The sequence below is a fragment of the Elgaria multicarinata genome, chromosome 9 (assembly GCF_023053635.1).
Source record: "Elgaria multicarinata webbii isolate HBS135686 ecotype San Diego chromosome 9, rElgMul1.1.pri, whole genome shotgun sequence".
Taxonomy (NCBI): Eukaryota; Metazoa; Chordata; class Lepidosauria; order Squamata; family Anguidae; genus Elgaria; species Elgaria multicarinata.
This window is the reverse complement of record NC_086179.1, coordinates 19,043,885-19,064,299: the sequence shown is the minus strand read 5'-3', so window position 1 is coordinate 19,064,299 and position 20,415 is coordinate 19,043,885. Positions and strand designations below refer to the sequence as shown.

The 20,415-nt window shown below is 40.8% G+C and overlaps 1 protein-coding gene across 2 annotated transcripts in view; it reads right to left on the bottom strand.

The window, feature by feature from the left end:
- The window catches only part of MICAL3 (microtubule associated monooxygenase, calponin and LIM domain containing 3), a 141,911-nt gene that overhangs the window by 55,074 nt on the left and 66,422 nt on the right, over positions 1-20,415 (bottom strand). For both annotated transcript variants that reach the window (XM_063134836.1, XM_063134835.1), the window contains exons 26-29: positions 9,161-9,356; positions 6,682-6,929; positions 3,870-3,959; positions 1,842-1,979 (exon numbers count right to left, since the gene is read on the bottom strand). In XM_063134836.1, coding sequence (XP_062990906.1) covers positions 1,842-1,979; positions 3,870-3,959; positions 6,682-6,929; positions 9,161-9,356 — 672 coding nt within the window. The remainder of the gene's footprint in view (positions 1-1,841; positions 1,980-3,869; positions 3,960-6,681; positions 6,930-9,160; positions 9,357-20,415) is intronic.

Below are 20,415 nucleotides of genomic sequence, written 5' to 3'. Positions count from 1 at the left end.
GAGGGTACCAGGTTTAGGAAGGCTGCCCTACACATTCCCTTTCAGCTTTTTTAAACCACCAAGGAGGAGGATTCCAGAGCTCCTATAGCAAAACCCATCTTATATTCCCTTAACATTCAAGAAAAATCAACCTTTGAGTTCCTTATTTTGAGTCCTGCTCTTATGAGCGAACAGCTACCGTTCTCCAGACATTCAAAACCACCATTTTGAAGGCCTTGCTCTGGGAAGGCACAAATATTTTAAATATACCGTATTTCTTCAATTCTAAGACACACTCCCCCCCCCGCATATAAACATCTCTAAAAACGGGGTGCGTCTTAGAATCACGGGTGCAATTATTATTTCTTAGCATCAAAGCTTTTTTTCTGTTGGTAGTACTGAAATTAGTGTGCGTCTTACAATTGATGGTGTCTTACAATCGAAGAAATACGGTATTAAAACAAAAACAAAAGGGAGAGTCTTCTTTTTAAGACTTTCGAATACCCAGCTCTTTCAGGTTTTCCTCCCATCATTTCACTCCTATGCTCTTCATCATTCTTGACACTCTACTCTGAATCTTTATGCATTATCAGGGCACATCTTGCACTGTGCAAAACCCTGCTCCCCCATGAACAAAATACTCCAGAATTCTAAGCGGGCTCAACATCACCAAGAAAAGATGCACTATTACTTCCAAGGTCTTTAATATCATCCCTTTGCTAATTCTTCTGTACCTTTCTATGGCTGTCTACTTCTGATCCTTATGGACTTGTTCACCTTTACACTTCAGTCTCTCATCAGCCCTCACCACCAGCTCTCACCAGTACAGCTACTCCTGTCTGCTTTAAGAAGACAAGAACTCTTAAAGGCCTGCCTGTAGGATCATCTTCTACTACCTCCCAGATGTGCACAGCACCAGATATCCAGAATTTTGATCCTGGCTTTGTACCTTCTCTCCATCCCACAGAGACAAAGCCAGAACTGACATATTTCCCAGCCGTTAACAGCCGAGTACTAAGCTTGGGTGCCAAAACGTCCTCGAACAAGCTTCTCACCCCTGGGCAGAGCATCCTTGGTAAGCTCAGAGTACAGGTGATGACAGCCATGACTGCCTCCTCAACCAGCTTCACCAAGTGTGGATGCACCTTATGGGTCATCTTCCCTTTGGTTTAAACTAAGATACTTCTGCTCACACTGAAGCTGATCAGAAGAGGAAGCAAAGACATACCCTGTTCTCCTGCCATCCTCTGCTGTACTATGAGCGAGCCTGGCAGGGCACTGACGCATTATGAGAACAAGTTGTGCGGGTTTGAATAAAATCATACTGCAGATTACTAATTGGCTATCCTAGACTATCAAGGCTTCCGAAATCACCTCCTTCTCCCAGAAATGTTGAGCAACATCTTATCAGGTACACACAATATTGTCAGAAAAGCAACTGCCAAATTTAGTCAGGATAAGGCCCTGCGTCCCTACATAAAATGGTATGACCTGCTTTTAGACCAAATTTAGTATCCACACTGCTCTGTGTCTTGGACATACAAGATAATGATTTCTATTATGAGTTAAGACTGTCCCACTGGACGAGGCCAACAGTCTAGCAAATCCTATTTTCTGATCTCTTCCCCTCTGTGACGCTATTCTCATATGAGGACATAAAATTGTAAATGTAACCAAAGATGAAAATTCTGTTTCCTGTTGGCCTCTATAAGCGCTGACAAACGGAGACCAACTTGAAATCAACACCACTAAAAGCGACATTACGACACTCTCGGGAAGGAGGGTTGGCCTTTCTGGAGACGAAACCAATAGGGAACAAAAGCCCTTGTGATGGAAAGGGTCAACGCAGGAGACACGTTTACCTCTGGAGGTGGAGGACTTAGAAGTAGGGCCCACTTTTTCCTCCTCCTCTTTCTGACGGATGTGTGTCCAATGCACATCTGCCAAGATCTCCAGGGGATCAATCGGATTTACTATCTGCTGCAGCCTCAGGTTTCCAGCTAGCAGATAAGAGGCCAGCGGTGGATCATGTTGATGGAGTGGCAAAGGAGAACAGGGAGGAAAAAGAGAGGGAAGGAAGAGGAGCACACACCATAGGAAAGGAAATGCAGGGAAAGAAAAAAATGAGAGAAGTTATTTGCTGAGATCAGCTTTCAAGAGAAGACAGGTAAAGTTCAGCATCATGCATGCATATGCGCTCTCTCTCTCTCTCTCTCTCTCTCGCTCTCTCTCTGTGTCACACACACACACGATTGCAATTTACAAATTCCACTCCATGCCAAAAACTCTTCAGTGAGGCACACAATTACTTGAGGATTCATCATCACTATATTTTCCTTTTAAGTATCTCTAGGGCAACAGACCACATTCTGCAAGTAATGAGAGATTAATGTGCAGTTTCACACAAACCTGTACTTTTTAACATCATTTTCTGAATACTAACACCACATAGGTGTGAGACACTGTCCACCCAGTATGGTTTATAAAAAAGACTACTTTTGAATTTCTTTCTTCATTTGTATACTAGAGCATTTCAAAGAGTAAGAAGCAAAACAGCTGCCCATCACATGTCTTAATCAACAAAAGGGCAAAAGGAAACCAAATACAACAGAGTTTGAATTACAGTCAGTTTTTTGTTCTACTTTTAATACCACAATATTGCTTCCATCTCAGGAAGTACCATTCTAATTTGACACAAATTAAAACATAGAACTGAATTGCAGAAGGCAAACATTGATGCAGCAGTGAGTGAAGGATCCTGGCTCTCTGGCTGACACATGGCACCTCATGCTGCTAGTCCTTGGGTAAGTAGAGTTAGTGTTTACACCACATCACACACACACCTTAGGAGTTAGAAGGATGAGTTTTAATCAGCAAGGATTAACAGTGGGAGGAAAGTAATAAACAGAAACTTAGCAAGGCTCCCAAAGAGCAGGCCTCACCTAGTCATCAGGAATTGTAACTCTTTATTTGGGGTGGGAGTGATGTACTGCAACGTTCCCAAATTTGATGGATAAAATATCGCTTTCACAAAAACTTGGATGGGGATTTTTTGGGAGGAAAAGTCATAGGGAAGTTTAACTAAGGGTGGCTAATTGGTCTCATTAAGAGAAATCCAGTTAACACCATCATTGTTACTGTGGTCCTGTTCCTGAATGATACAATAATTGTTGCAACTGGATATAAAGCACCCCACAAAAAAACCCTCCCCATTATGTCCCATAATGCTGCCAAAGTTATAAAAAGTAATATGTTTCAAGGGAACCTGTGAAGGATTGAAACAAAAAGGATAATAAGCCCCAAAACAGGATGGGAATTGCCAGTGTTTTAGCCAAATCTTCCATAATTGAAAGATGTATTCTCACATTCTGTGGCATAATAATAATAATAAAAAAGGGGCGGGGGATGGAAAGGTAATTTGTTGATTCTTGTGTCTCTGGAAATCACTGGAAGAAAAATGCAGGCTACATTGTGAATTTATTTATTTATTGCTATAAGAGTCATGCAGGTATAACATCAGGCATCAAATTGCTTTCTAATGCCCTAGACCTCTCTTGCCAAATAAGCAAATCAGGAAAAGGAACAGAAGCTAGGGCACAGCAGCCAGGAAAGGAATTTTAATAAGATTAAAGCAGAGGTTCACAACAAGCTTTTAATCCAACACGGTTCAATTTGCATATTTGATGCAATAAACCAAGAACAAGCAAGATGTTGAGCTGGAAATTTACAGGGTGCTCTTTGCTCTCGATCTGGAAATTAGCAGCGATGTTAAAATACAAGTCTGGCATCTTAAAAATACGCTACTTCAGGTGAGACCTGCTCTTTGCAAAATGGGGCTTCCTCCTCCTCCCCCCTTTTCCTTTGGGGAAGTGGAGATGGCGCGAGGGTACCTTTAAATGTACCCGTGTCCTCTTCGTTTGAGAGACGCTGAAGCCAAAGGCCTTGTTGAAGTTCTCTCTCCCAAGGGTAATACTCTCCCTCTACAGCAGGGGGGAGTCACACACCAACAAATAGCATTGATACAGAAAGGAGAGTGAAGGAAAGAGAGAGAAGGACAGAGAATCAGAAAGAACACAGTGGTGTTTTTGCAACTTTCCCCAACCTGGTCCTCTTCAAATGTTTTGGACAACAGTTCCATCATCCCCAGGTTTGGGATGATGGGAGTTACAGTCCAAACTATCTGGAGAGCCCCAGGTCGAGGAAGGCTGGTTTGGGGAAACCCAGAAGGCTCAAGGCTGCTTCACCTACCATAAGTGATCTTAAACAGATTTCATTTCCCGTCCTGTGCAAGTACACTGTCCCCTGTGATGAACGCATGTCTACTCTGTTGTGTGTGCATGCTGCAAAAACTTTCCATTGATTGGTACTTCCCACAGCATGTCAGAAATACATATGGTGTATATGGAGTTACAAGCAATTTCCTTACAAATAATCAGTGTTTGTCTAGCAAATTTTTCACAGCTGGAGCCCTCAATTCCAAAGGTATTCAGTCTGCTAAATGTCTTCTGTCAGGCAAACGTAAGTGTACGCTGGTGGTAAAGAAGTTCTGGGAACTTCAGAACTGTAAATCTACTTTACACAGGAGCTACCAAGCTGCAACGTTACAGTATCCACTTAGAAAAATACTATGTAACCCAAAAACGCAGCCCTTACTCGATTTCACACAGCAACATAATTATAGCTGCCATTAATCCGGGCCCATATTATCAGATCTCTTGATCACTGTTGCCTTGTATTGGTCAATACCATTTAGAGAAAAGACACTGTGTATCTTAAGCAAATCCTGCCAGAGAGATGGGAGATCTCTGGCAACCAAGGCCTATTTTGAAAGCTGAACCACTTACTGTATTTGGAAGATGCACTTCAAAGGACAAGTATGACTGAAATGAAGCTTTTGCAGTTGCCAAATGCCATTCTTTTTCCAAAAAAAGGACATGAGCAAAGAAGCTGTTCTGCAGTTTTCTTTCTCTACAAACAGCCCTCCCTCCACAAAAAAATAACCCAAGATGCCAACACGCAGAGAGAAGATTCTACAGTGGTTCCCAAACGTTGTGATTCCAAGACTTTTCAATAACTGAAATGTCTCTCCCTTAGGAATACACCTGCTTCTACCTTAACACAGACCCCCCTTAGAGTGTAATCCTACATGAGTTTATACAGAAAAAAGTCCAGCAGCTCCCAGCATTCCCCAGTCAGCCAAATCATCGGACTTTTTTTCTGTCTAAACATGTGTTAATACTGCACTTGTCCTCATTGGCTGCCAGTATGAATATCTACCCATAATATTTACAAGATTCCCTGGTGATTTCCCAATTACCTCTAGTTTAGTCATATTTCTTTCTGATCTCAATTAATACCATGTCTGAAGCAGCCATAAAAAAAAACTGAAAGCGGCTCATAGTTAAACTATTTAATTCACTACCACAAGATGTGGTGATGGCCACCAATTTGGATGGCTTTAAAAGGGGATTGGATAAATTCCTGGAGGCAAAGGCTATCAATGGCTACTTCTCCTGATACCTAAGTGAAACCTCCAGTATCAGAGGCAGTAAGCCTATGTACACCAGTTGCTGGGGAACATGGGTGGGAGGGTGCTGTTGCATCGTGTCTTGCTTGTGGATCCCCGGTCAACAGCTGGTGCTGGACTAGAGAGACCCTTGGTCTGATCCAGCATGGCTCTTCTTATGTTCTTAGGACAGCAATAAAGAAGAACCAAAGATTCAAGTGCAGAACCTAGAGAACCAAAACTAACCAAAACTAGGAGTTCTTCAAGTCTCGAGGCAAGGGCATAGGCTGAGCTTTGGCCAACTTTTTCCACTATTTATAACTATTTTGGGGGTCCTAACTCTGCACTATGATGGACTGTGGACAGATCCAAACACTCCCAAGCCAAATCAATTCCAACTCTGGGCATTCAATCAGCAACAGGCACAGAATTTTGCCAATAAGCTGAGCTACCTTCTCGATCCCAGTTCTAGCCATTTCCTTGCCAATGAACCCCATTGAACCCACCTCGCTGCCATCATGTGGTAGGTACAGGAAGATGCCTTATACTGAGCTAGACTCTTGGTCCTCCTAGCTCAGTACTGTGTACTGTCAGAAACTCTCCAGGGTTTCAGATAGGACTCTTGCTCAGCCTTACCTGGATTGCGGGGGGCTGAAACTGGAACCTTTTGTGTGCTAAACATGTGTGCTTCCACTACTCTATGGCCCTTTCCCAAGCCTCTTCATTGGAGCAATATCTGCCTCTTCTCCTTGCTCCAGAAATCATGATTCTACACCTTAAGGATGATTCCCATCTATCTATCTATCCATCCATCCATCCATCCATCCATCCATCCATCCATCCATCTTGTAGCCCCAAAAGTAAAAAAACCCAAGCACTGTGTTCCACGGATGAAAAACAGAAAGAGAGCAAGAGACAGATTAGACAAATACAATCTGAGGAATCGCTGGCACGATGAAGGCCACCGCTTTTAGTCCTATTCCTTCTTCAAAACGGTTTTCATCTGACGTTTCAGCAGTCCATACACATTGCTCCCCAGGAGGTTCACAGCTTTCCCATCCATTTCCAGCTTTTTCACAAAAAGAAAGGCATCTTACATTTATCAGATTATTTATTCTGCATGATTGTGATCCGCAATCAATATGCACATCAGTAGCCATTCCCAGAGGGAAAAAACAGAACTATCTACTACTAACCTTCACTAGAGGCTTCTTCCTCTTCCTCCTCTCTTTCCTCTTCCTCGTCCTCCTCTTCCTCCTCCTCCTCCTCCTCTTCATGGTCATGGTTTTTCTCAGCCTCCAGCTCCTCCTCGCTCTTGCCCTTTAGCATGGCATGTATCCGCACAGCCTCTTTCCAAGGCACACCACCCAGGTCCGAGGAGGGTTGTTGAGGCTGCCCTTCCTCTTCCTCCTCTTCCTCCTCCTCCATCTCAGATTCTGAACTACTGCAGGGAGGAAATAGACAAGCTGATGATGCTTTCAAAATAACTATGGCCAAGAAAGAACAAAGGAGACTACCTTATACCAGGTTCAGGCTATTTCCCTATCTAGCCTGGTATTGTCTACACTGACAAGCAGCAACTCTCCCGTGTCTCAGGTAGAGGTTTTTCACACCACTTGCTACTTGGGGCGCATCTACACCAAGCAGGATATTCCACTATGAAAGCGGTATATAAAAGGCAGGAGCCACACCACTGCTTTATAGCAGTATTGAAGTGCACTGACAACTGTTGGGGCCCGTAAGACGCATACCATATACATTCCTACCGCTATATCCTGCTTGGTGTGGCCCCTGCCTTTTATATACCACTTCATAGTGGTATATAAAATAGTGTAGATGAGCCCTTGAACTGAAGATACCAGGCACTGAACCAGGGATCTTCTGAATGTGAAACGTGGTCCCTTGCTACCTTTTCCATTCTACTGGATTTCAAAAGGAAACAGCTAACTAGATCATGCACTCCAACAGCTGATAGAGCATGTAATGAACGTGACAAGGAAGATGTGGGACATATCCTTCTGACTTATAATGTTTACTCTGGCATTCCTGCTACTAATTAGGAAATGCACATCTTCAGCTCATTTCAATTAGGTGTGTAGCAGCAGCAGCAGCACTTTACACTACACTTTCCCCATTGTCTTTGCTTGATTTGTTTCCTTTATCAAGAATCTTGCTCTTTTTAATTTTTTTGCTATTGAAGGATAGCTTTGGGTTCTAACACTATTAACATAAGCCACAAAACTTCCCAGTTGTTGCTTAGCCATCCATCTTCGCAAAGTAGTATGGGAACAGATCCTTCATGACTTTCCTTTTTTAACCAGGCTGTTAAGTGAAATTATGGGCAAACGTACCAAAATGTAGAAGCCATATGGGAATTTTATCTGGACAAGGAAAAGATAATTGCGATTTTCTCAACTTCTAAGAATGTGTTTTTTTTCAAACATTTGTGTTAAGAGTTATTTTTAATATATAAAAAAAGCAAATCACAGATTTTATTTTAGCACATTGTTTGAGAGATAGCTTGCCCCCAAAGAGGAATGTTGGCTTTGCTTTGTTGGAAGAAGAAAAAAAGTAAGTTTTATATTTGCTGTCACTTAAAAATAGCATGCAACTCCCTGTCAGAGCACGGAAATCTGGCTCAAACTACACAAACGGAACATTTGGATTCTTTCCTCGTGTTTTTGTTTAAACTAAAGCAGCTTGGTACAGACTGTGTCTGAGTGGAAGAAAGGTAAGGCAAAGATACTTAACCCTAATCCCATGTTTTGGCAATGGCCAATAGTTGCCTATTTTTGGGGAGGAGGTTATTATATCAATAAACTTTGTATTGGAACAGTCTTTAATATTTATTGGTGTATATGTCCTCTTAAATTATCAACCTGGAAGTTAACCCATGCTCAGCACAAATGGCTTCTCCACGACGTTTTGAAAGCTAAAAGACTGATATTACAACATTTGAAGACTAAATGCTCACCTCCTATAATGCAATGAAGACCTTATAATAATTTCTACATTTGAACAGGTGGTGCATAGATGCCACCTGTGAATGGATACTTATTTGGATATTTGGCCTTTTTATATAGAATTCTTAGAAAGCCGTATACACACATACTTTGTATGCATGTATTGAAACTTATATATTCAAATTTATATAGTATGTTGATGTTGTTGAAATTTCACAATAAAAATTAATTAAAAGGAAGTTTCCCTTCCTGTAATGTTTTAGTTCCCTCCCCAGGTTCCTTTTTCACTTGCAAGAGGGCAAAGGAGAAGAAATATAAGGACCCCATATCTTTTCTCCGTGAGTGAAAGAACAGAAAAATGACCAAAAGGGAATTGTTTAAGCAGACTGTCTCTGTGTACCCTTCCACTCAGAAATGGTCTGGCTCAGGCGACTTTGGAGGAAGTTCAGGAAAGCACTGCAGTTAGAGGACATCTTTGCAGTAGGGCAAAGCCTACCTCCTTCCCTAACTGACAGAGACTCTCCAGGAGGCGCTCTATATGGGTTCTCACTTTGGGCTCCATGCTTCCACTGGCACCACAACAGGCATTTTGCCAATTATTTTTAAGAAGCACTCAAGAATTTCCTCCTGCGTAGGTTTTGGTGTAAGCTACAGGAAACACGGTGCAAGTTCTGTTAATCAGAACATAGAAAACTACAACAAATAAAACAACCTGCTGGGTACATCCTCTTCTGTTCCTTTGTCTAGCACACTGCTTAGGTTATGCTCTGCCAACGTCTCCTCGGGAACCTCTTCCAATTCTTCTTCCCGTTGCACCGAGAGCCGGTAATTCTCCAATTCGATCCGCTCCGGTGTGCCACGCAGTCTCTTGGCAAGACTGGGTTCCTCTAGGCCATTGACATTGGGAGCTGGAGAAAAATTAAGAGGCAACCCCCCCAAAAAGCATTATGATCGTAGTTCTAGAATGTGCAAAAGGACGTAGTAGCAACAAGACAGTGCTTTGTATTATTTCTGTCAAGGCACTAAACTTAATCCTGTTTTGTCGACGTGAAATTGGTATTAAAAGCAGGGTTTAAAAACAAGGGAAATGCTGCTCTGTGGAAATAACCCTGTAGAAACCAATCATTTCTGCTAAATGTCTTACCTTAAATTCACACAAAAGGCAACTAAAGAGGTCTAAAGCTGAAACTACACATGTAGCCCAATAAGGAGACTGAATAGACCATATGACTTTTTGAATGCTCTGCTAGATCAAACACTACCTCCAAGTAGAAAACTGAACTAGAACTACTCTCTTAGCTGTGCTCATTTTCTTCCTGATGGGAGGTGTTTTTAGTTTTAGTTTTAGCTCACCAGAGAGGTCCGCCTGGCGCCTACACTGTACTGCTTTCGTCACCAGCTGAAGACCTTTTTATTCTCTCAGTATTTTAACATTGAATTTTAACTTAAATTTAAATTTTACTGTTCTAACTCTGTATTTTAATCTTATATTAATTTTGTTGCGTGGTTTTATCCTGGTTGTGCTTTTTATACTGTATTTTGTAATTGTGCTTTTAACATGTTGGTTGTTTTATGATGGTTTTAACTTTTGTGAACCGCCCAGAGAGCTTCGGCTATTGGGCGGTATAAAAATGTAATAAATAAATAAATAAATAAATAGGTTGCTTTTAACATGGGGAAGCAATCAAAAATGGTATTCCCCACCTGAAGTGATACAGACTGCTCAACCATCATAAGACTCTACCACCTCATTCTGCTGCATCTGTAGATCCACCTGAAGTACCTTAGCACCCCATATGAAAAGATCATGTTCCTTGGTTCTGGGTTAAAAAAAATGGAGCGACTATTACTTCCAGTTCTACTCTTGCAATCATTAACACTGATTAGAATACCTGTTTCACCCATAAACAGAGCATCAACTGAATCGTTAAGCACCCTGATTATGAACACGACAGGCTGATTAAAGTATAGGAGTAACTCCTTCATGATAAGCAGCACTGAGTGATAATGACTCTAGTTACAGACATAGAGAGCAAGTCCATTTCATTCTAGAGAATTTTATATTTCTACCCCTAGCCCTGCTGGTTCCTATTCTTATTGTCCATGTAGAACAAAATATTGTTTGATCAGACATCGCTGCCAATCCTGTATGCCTCCCATCTGCATCTCCAGTCCCTTCCCAATTAATTTTCAGGTTTCACATTTTTTTTAAAAAAAGTTTCTAGGTATTTTACTTCAGATCTGTAAAAAACAACAATGAAATGGTACCTTAATCAAGTTGTTTAGTAAGTCATAAAACTACCATCCATAGATCTGGTTAATGAATCCACTTCAACTATATACAAGTTAATAAATTTAAGGCTGCAACCTTAAATACACTTACTAGGGAGTAAATCTCATCAACTATGAAGCAAGTCTCATGAAATCCAATGGGAATTACTTCCAAGTATAAGACTGTACAAGTTTTGTGAAGTGTACCTTGAGGCCTCTACACCACAGAATTTGTTGTACAGTGAAAGCTGCAGGAGATATACTGGAGTGGCCATATACAAAAGAGTGTAAGGCTCCTGTAGCTTTCACTGTTGAGATGAAGAGGGAATTTCACAGGTGCTCCAAGCATACAAATGACACCTGCTGAAATTCCCTTTTCTATACAACTGTTAAAGATACAGGAGCCCTGTCCTCCTTTTCTTATGGTCATCCTAGGTAGAGCCTTTCTCCTGCAGCACCCCTTCCTTGAAAATTTAAGATTTTCTTCTAGCAGTGAGCAATAACGGGCTTTTTTGACATCCATTTTTAATCAGTTGGGTACTGGTTTTATCATTTTGTCTGATATTGTTTTTATATCCTGGTGTGTAATTCTGCTTTTTGTACGCTACTTTGGATGATTGGATTGGCGGCATGAAACCAAAAAGGAATGAATCAAGGATTACCAAAAATAATTGCGAAACACTGTGGGAACAATCCCTAGTGATGAGAACTAGAGGACTTGGCCTGGAAAGGCGATCTATCTAGATTTAAACAGCTAATGCAAAATGAATTTTGGATAACAGAAGAGCACCAATGTGATGAAGAAAGCAAGATGAGAATGAACCTAGTCCCCTGTATCCATCTTTTGGGGGACTTATCAAGGTGACATTTCAAAACAGCTTGCAGTATAACTAACTTCACATTCTCATTAACATAATGGGCCTTAAACAGCTGTTTCTGCTTTGCCCTTTCTAACAATTGAAACATCTAGCAACACAACTGTAACATTCAGGGTTTAGTAGAAAGATCAGGAAACTAGTAGGTGTTTGGATCCTTAATCCAAAATTAAGGATTTTGTTAAGTGTTTTGGTACTGGCAAAACCATACTCCACTGCAATGACACTCCAGCAATTATGACTTTCTGCTTTAAGAGCACATAAAAATAGGATTGTTGGCAGGGTATGCATTTACTGGAGTAGTTTTTACCATTCCTGGAAAAAGGGATAATTAGTCCTAGTTTAAGACATTCATAACATGGAGATGATTTGTGAGGAATGGAGGTAACTTTAAAAAGAAATTGGAAAAACAGATCTGTTAAATATTAGGAGATAAAGATAAACTTGTTTTATGTTGATATCTGGTTAAACACTTTATTAGATTACAATAATATGGTAACGGGATTTTTAAATTGGGTTAGTGTGTATGTCCAGCAGTTTATATTATAATTTATGGAAGCTACTTTTTGTGTGCATGTTAAAGATTTCATTTTGTAATGTGCAAATTGTATTTTTATATGTTGTTAATTTTTTTTAAAAAACTTATTCATGGCGTCTGTCAGGGATTCTTTAGGGTGGATTCCTGCATTGAGCAGGGGGTTGGACTCGATGGCCTTGTAGGCCCCTTCCAACTCTGCTATTCTATGATTCTACACATAGTTCAAAGTTTAACATTAATTTTCAGATAATGATGGATGTAGATTGATTCTAAAACATATTTGTGATTGAAGAATAGAATACATTGGGGAAGGTGCAGGTCATAGTAGAAAACATGCTTTGTTTGCAGAAGGGCCCGGGTTCAGTTCCTGGCATCTCCAGTTAAAAAGAGCATTGGAAACAGAGTTAGAACAGCCTTTGTCCAAGACCTTGGAGAACCTCTGCCAGTCGGAGCAGACAGTACGGGACCAACGTCGTGATTCAGTATAAGATAACTTTATATGTTCATATTATATATAAACAAATAAAAACCTACCTCTACCAGAGACTTGAGGCGAAATCCAACTATGTTATACTGTTAGCGCAAATGCAGTCGCGCTGACAGAAACCAGATTCTGAACTATGCACAAGAGAAGAATCCAACTCAAGTTACGTTGGTGCAAGCACAGTTCTGCAAGCAATTGTGCATTATGCTTGCACGACCCATTGTGCAACTGATCCCACAACAGGTTGAACAAATGTAATGGGCAACCAGTTGTGCAATGGAAAGATTCAGCAGAACTCCACTAGCACTATTTGAGTTTGTAGAATGACACAGCTGGATATTGCACTTAATGTCGTACCCTGGAGAGCTCCAATTTCCCATCTGTAAAATGGCTACAACAATAATCTACATGTCAGGACTGCTGTGATGGCGAACCAAGAAGAGGAGAAATAACTTAGCTATTTTGTATCAACACATATGCACAGTAATATTATTACACCCCACACCCAACAAGTTATATGTTGCAAACCACCTTGCAAGGGCTTCTACCCTGAAAGGCAGCCAAGAAATGTTTTAAATAAATAAATATAATGTATTCTCTCTTTTATTATTAAAGTCGAGCAGATACAGTACAATATTGCACATGCCTCCATTAAAAGATCTATCATCATGCAGTGTTGACTATTTTACTGCTAAAGATACCAACTTGATGGTCAAAACCCTGTTTGCAAGTTAAATATCCTTAAATAACCTTAACAAGCAAAGGGAGCTGTTTTTCCTAAGTGGACAGCCTGCTTGGTTGTTATATGAAAACTGACAGGGGAGTATTTCATTCCATGACAGAGCCAACGTCTTGGTAAAAGAAATGCCAAGGGAACAGATAACATCACTCCTCTGATGTGCCCTTTGACATTTTCCCTTGTGTGGAATATTCCCAAGACAATCCCCATTTTCTGTGAATTTTGTTCTAAATAAAACTGTTGCAACTTCCTAAAGTCAACCACCATCTTCCATCACAACTTTCACAGAACAAGTCAGAGATTGCCTGGATGGTGGCTTCCTATGGAATTGCAACTACAGCAAAGGTAGGAAGCTATTTCTACAAGATGCATGGAAGATTACATGGTCTGAAGCACTGTATATACTTAATATAAGTAAGCATTTATACCGTGCATTAGTGTCCAAAGAGCCTCACAAACTTTGTCCAGGATCTACAGCAGGAATGGGCAGAAGGTAGACCTGAATACTGATCTCTTGGTGATTTGCAGTAGATCAGTAGGCCCAGCATTGGGCAAAAGGCGGGATATAAATAAATAAATAAATAAATAAAATAATAATCAGCAAGGATTTCTGACTCACAATTGTTTAACAACAGCAGCTATTTATTTCATTTATATCCCACTTTCTTTCCTCCAAGGAACCCAAGGTAGTGCACATAATCCTCCCTCCCTCTATTTTATCCTCACAACAACCACCCTGTGAGGTAGGTTGGGCTGAGAGTCTGTGAATGGCTCGAAGTCACCCAGTGAGCTTCCATGGGTCGAGTGGGGACTAGGACCTGGATCTCACGACTCCCAGTCTGACACTCTAGCCACTATACTACAGTGACTCCTGCCTGACTTACATTAGAGAGAGAGAGAGAGAGAGAGAGAGAATGAATAGGATGCAGGTAGGTGCACACACACCGTCAGAGCCATAACCATGGAGTGTGGCAGATAGAGTGTCTTTCCGAAGGATGCTATGCCTCTCTCGTTGCCATACTCCAATGTAGGGTCTCAGAGTTTGCATATATACTTGTCTTCTATTCCCTTTCTCACTCAATAGCCAAAGCTCCCTAGCTGGTTCATATGGTATATCAGCATTATATTGATATTAAAAACGTGAAGGTGGGGTGGGGGTAAGCCTTGAGAAAAGAATAGCTTGTCTAAGGCTCCCATGTCAGTTCATGGCAAAAGTATACTTTGAACTGGTAACTTTTTGGTTTACAGCTCAGTCATTTAGCCATTATACATGGATTCATGTAATCAGAACTGGAAACCAACATTTATTAACTAAAGTGAGAGCCTTCTGGACAAGGCCTGCTAAAGAAAAACAAGTCCTCTGAGAAACTAACCACAGGATTACAAAAGGAACTATGCTGTCCTTACAGCTCCAGACCTGAGACTTCGGAGGTCAATGCAAGACCAGTCGCAAAACAGCAAGCAAAACAGTGAAGTCTTTAATGAGTATGGCTGTTTCTACACCTGCCTTTCCCCCCAGGATCACCCTGGGATCATCCCTGTGCATGCAAATGACACACAGGGGATACCGGGAGCAGGCAGGGATGATCCCTTCATTTTCCTGGGATAAGTCTTAGGTGTAGAAAGGGCCCTTTGCTCTCTTTGTGATAGCAAAGAGAGAAACCCAGCGAGAAGTATTTCCCCAACATCATCCCTACTAGAGCTTCAAAAAAGTCAGTACTGTGCTCCACAATAACCAAAATCCTGCACCAACAGAATAGTGTGACTTTTCTAATTATGCAAACTAGATTTGCATATATTTGCTAATTTTGCATAATTTATTCTCTTTGTGTTAGTCATGGAGGGTAAAGGGAAATGCAAGGCACTGGAGCTCCTGTACCCTGATTAAAGGGCTCAGATCCACTTCTGGCTTCTGGTATTTTACAGGCAGTGTCCAGTTTCCATATACCTGGAACCCTAAATTGCTCTGTTTGAAGTAAAAGCTGGAATTAGGGGTATATTCCATCCTGTGTTATATAACAATTTCTGCATTTGCAGAATGCCCACATCCCAGTTCAAGATTAGAAGGGTACAAGCAAGTGGGCTGGGCAAACACGTCTGCTTTTTTCTGAGAGATCCATTGGTTGTAATTACACTTCACCAATGACAAAAAGCTAATTCTCCAACTCCTTCCCCTGAATACATCTCCTTAACTGGCAAAGTATTTGTGAACTCCCTACCAGGGGGAACTAGGTCAGTGGTCTTCAAAAGTGTGTCGCTAGATCAGGCCAGGTGGGTTGCGGTAAAGCTGTTGCTGCCATGTTGGGCATGGAGAAATGTTGGGCATGGGTCCCATGTTGCAGGTTGAGAGTCCAAGGTGGGTCTCGGGTCTGGACCAGTTGAAGACCACTGATCTAGGTGATATAAGGATGGGGGGCAGCAGGGAGAGAATTATCAGCATTCCCAAGAGATTAAGTTGTGGAACTATTAAATCAGCACAAATTAAAAGAGAATTAGCCACGGCTCAATGGGAAAGGGCCATGGTTCAGTGTTAATACATATGCCTTGCATACAGAAGGTTGTACATCCAAACTCTGGCATCTCTAGTTTTAAAAAGTCAGGTACCAGGTGATGGGAAATGTTTCTGCTTGAAGCCTTGGAGAGCTGCTGCCAGTCAGAGTAGGAAATACTGAGCAGGAGGAACCAACAATCTGATTTGGTCTAAGGCAGCTTCATATATATTCTTAAAATATATCCACGTAACTCCATCCAGAATATGTCCCTTTCAAATCATTGGCTTCAACAGGTGTCAAATCTAATTCCTTGAACCTAGGTGCCTGCCAAACAAAACTATCAATGACTGTATTTACATCAGAAGTGTTATGGAAGCTTCCAACCCACTCATTTAGGATAATTAATGCAAATGTTTTGTTTTTAAAGTCAAGAGATGTCAAGAACACATTGTACTTTTTAGTGAAGTAAATGTCTATGTGTAGAACTGCACGTGGTATGATTGGCAGCGATATCAAGAAAACATTATGGAATTCCATGAAAATCAACAAAGCTTTGTTTGGAAGGTCACTTTCATATACTTGTGATTTGAAAAATGTGCCAAAGCCCAACTAAGGGAAAGGATGACGAGTAAAAAATGCTCGTGTACACCAACATCATTTGTACTTGCACTGTCAGAAAGTATGAAACACCATGTGTATTACACATACTGTAGATTGTACTGCGTTGCTATGTTATGTTCCACTCATCAACGTCTTTATACTGTGCACGAATGTGCATTCCACAACAGTGAAACCTACTATTCATTAGAAGAAAGAAGCTTGATTTTAGAACCTAACCACTGGGTGGCAACACAATCCTCTGGTCCCCAGACCAGTGTCTTCAGAGTAGAGAGGCCATGGTGAATATAGAAGTTGGTCGCCCCTGATGAACATGGTCACTTACCCTGGGATGAGAGAACTGTGTCAAAAAATCTTGAAGCCAACTCAACTTGAGTCTCTGATGTACCCAGCCTTTGAATATGTAAACAAATTAGACTGTTCAGCAGTTGTAATAATTAATTAGTTTAAGTAGGCTGTACAATCTAGCCTTCATGCCTATTGTTGCCTACCGATGGGTACAACCATTTTTTTTCTTATTAAGTTGAACAAAATTTTTTGAGGGAGATGATAAACTAAAAGAAATTTCTACATTGCAGGCTGAATTTAGAGGTGATTTCCGAGTCTAGAAATGCTAAAGATCGTGGCTCTATACCACACAGTGGCTACAATGCTGGATTTTTATGTGTCAAAACCCATATTAAATTCCCTGTTCAGCAATGAAATCACTTAGTAGCCCTAACACATGAAGGGTCAAACATGGCTGATGATCCAAATAGCTGCAAATCCTTCCCCTCTATGTTATCTATTTAAACGTTTGTCCCTTCAGAGTTTGTATAGTCTGACCTTGAAGACAAAACTTTTAAAAATGCTCGGGGAGAAACAGGGAGGAGAAGGGGAAAGAAGTTGTTAATTTTTATTCTATTTAATAGAAGTTTCTGTATTTCAAATCCTCATTATCAGAAACAAGCCACAAAAGATGCAATATTGTGGTATTAGACAACCCCATAAGTCTCTTGTAGCATTAATTTATCATCATGGGAACAAGCTTAATTCAATTTTAAAGTAAGCTAGCAGAAGAGATCCAAAATACAGGTTTGTTTTCATACTGGCTCAAGTCAGACATTGTTGAAGGGGAAGGCACCCTAAGAAAAATTGCGGAGATTTCATTGATTTTCACACCAACATGCAGAATTTTAAGTTTTGCATGTAGAGTGCAAAGAATAGCAATAGCGCCTCAGAAATTTCTATGACAGAACCCTTTTGAACCCTTTCCGGTTATCCCCAAATGTTAAGCAGAGAGAATGGTGTGTGTGTGTGTGTGTGTGTGTGTGTGATTACTTCACTCTGACCCCTCAGAGCTTGCAGCTACACCCTTGGCATTTAGCTTCTGCTAAAGCCAGCTCTACAAATAGCATTTATATGTGTAATGAGGGAGCTCTTCATCCAACCATGAAGTCAGGAGACAGTTCAGGCTCCCCTGGGCACTAGCTTCCCCCACTCCTACCATCTTGTGTGGATTCAAGGCTGGTAGCTAGTTACATGCTGCACACAGAGACTGTTTTGGTGGTAGTGGAAGGAAGGGAGGAAATATTCCAAAGAAACTAAATCCATATTTTATTATGTGCACAGGAAGATATGGAATCCATATGACCCCACCACTGTGATGGTTTATAGTGAATCTCTGCTAGTGCTGCTGTGTGCATACTGCTTAAGCAACATGGATCTTTTCCTCTACCTGTCAACAGTTGCATTTTCATTGCAAAAGCACATCTTGGACATCAAGAACCATCATCTTAACCCTTCCTGCTTCTCTTGAAAGCATCCTGACAGTATAGCATTCACCATGTTCCTCTGGAATTATTGAATTACTAAAAGAGATGAGGAAGAAAGGTTCCTGATTTTACTGCTGGCTCTTTTAGGATTTGGCACAACAGTGCTATTTATTTTACATCTGTCATCTCTCATGTGCAAACTATTTTGCCTCCTCCTCACAAGTGTCATGGCTCCATGACAGCAAAGCTCTCTCTAGGATTGGAAGTGTCTTAAGAGTTCAGTATTCACAAGGCCTATCATGTGTCCTATATTGCTGTTATTGTAAGTAATGAGGGGCAACTCACAAGAGAGGAACAGATTTCTCTGCTTCATTTCATTTGTTTGATATATGCAAGGAAAAACTAGGTGTTCAAGGGCTCTGAAATTCTCTTTTCTCTGTATCAAGAGTTAGTTGAACCAAAAATATTTATACAGCAGTGCCTTCCAGAGCAGACCACTGCCAAAATGTTCATTCCTTAACCTTGGCTGTCTTGTCGCACTTAATAGAGGTAGAAAGAGTTGCACTATGAGAAAACTATTATCAGTATTATAGAACAAAAGTGTTAAACATCTTCGGTGATGAAGCAACATTATAAGTACATGATGAGAAAGAAAGCTGTGGTTAATTTGCATATAATACTTATTAATAAATGGTCAACAAATTGTAGTGAGTGAGCATTTTATTTCATAATTTAAATCAACCCCTGTAAAAAAAAGAAAAAAACCTATACTGATTTAGCAATTTGGTTCTCGTTCACTTCAGCACTTTTACTGTCCTACTGTTCAGGTTGCTTCCAACAAAGAGAGATAAATAGAAGACTGGGGGTTGGTTGGTTTTTAAATGCAAAACCACATATAACTCTCTCAAATAAAATGCCTGGCATTAGAATGTGTGGAATGAGTGTATGAAGTATACATTGGACTCCTGTGTGCATGCATGCATAGCTGCTGCATACTTTGTACATGGATTTACACTGACCCATGTGGAGCCCCCGTTAGAAGACCAGGTCATCACTATCAGTAGTGGAGGGCAGGTTTGTCTTTCATTGCAGTTGTGTCCCCAAGTACAGTGCTTTACTTCCGTTGATGGTAGTGAATTGCAATTATATACTTATTTAGAATAAAGGGAAGCACTGGGGAAAGGGCTAAATCTGTTCTCTACCATTGGTGACCATAGCCTTTTAGAATCAAGATTACCCCCATTTGGATAGACACATCCAAGGTTCTGTTTCTTGGCCATGCTTGACTATGAGAGCTAGAGTGTGAATTGCTGTCACTATATCCTACTATAACCTAAGATACTTCCTGAGCTCCTATGGAGTAATGGAATGTTCATAAACATTCTAACTATTTAGAGAGACATTGTTATCAAGAGAATATTTACAGCAATGTCACTTCAGCAGGGGAAGTGAGAGGTAGCTAGTTTGGAAGAAAACTCTCAACACAGAGGCCTTGTTGACAGGAGAAGATATGTGATGTTGGCCGCAAGAGTGAACAGGCAAGGGCCTTATAAAGACATGGCATTGGGAGGCAGGGGTACAAAAAGCCAAAGAGAACAGGAAAAGAGGCTAAATATTATATGCTTTGACTGTTCTCTAGTTCTATTTTCCCCCTAACAAGAGCACATAGACTGTACTACCTTCAAGGCATCCTATTGCCTTGGGATTCTGTGCATACTACAGAACAGGAATGGGGAACATGTGGCCCTCCAGATGTTGTTGGAGTGCAACTCCCCTCACCCCTCACCAATGGCTATGCTGGCTAGGCCTGATGGGAGCTGCAGACCAACAACATCTGGAGACCATATGTTCCTCACCAATGCTATGGAACCACAAACTGGAAACGCAAGCATTGAATTATGTTTAAAAAAATCCTTGCTCTGCCAAATCTTACTCTGAAGTATATTTATCTTAGTACTGGCCAATGCTTAATTTCAATCTAGTGGTCCAGCTGCAGAACCCCATCTCCTGAAAGTCTTCACTCCCACCCTGTTTTTCAGGCTTGAATTGCAGGAGATAAACAAGGGGATGGAAAAGAAACACTCAGAAACCTGAAGATTGTTTGGAATTTATTCCCTTTTTTAAATGTGAGATGTAACATTTGCACAAAAATGTATTGCTTTCACAGCAAGAAAAGTTCCAGAGTTACAGAATGTA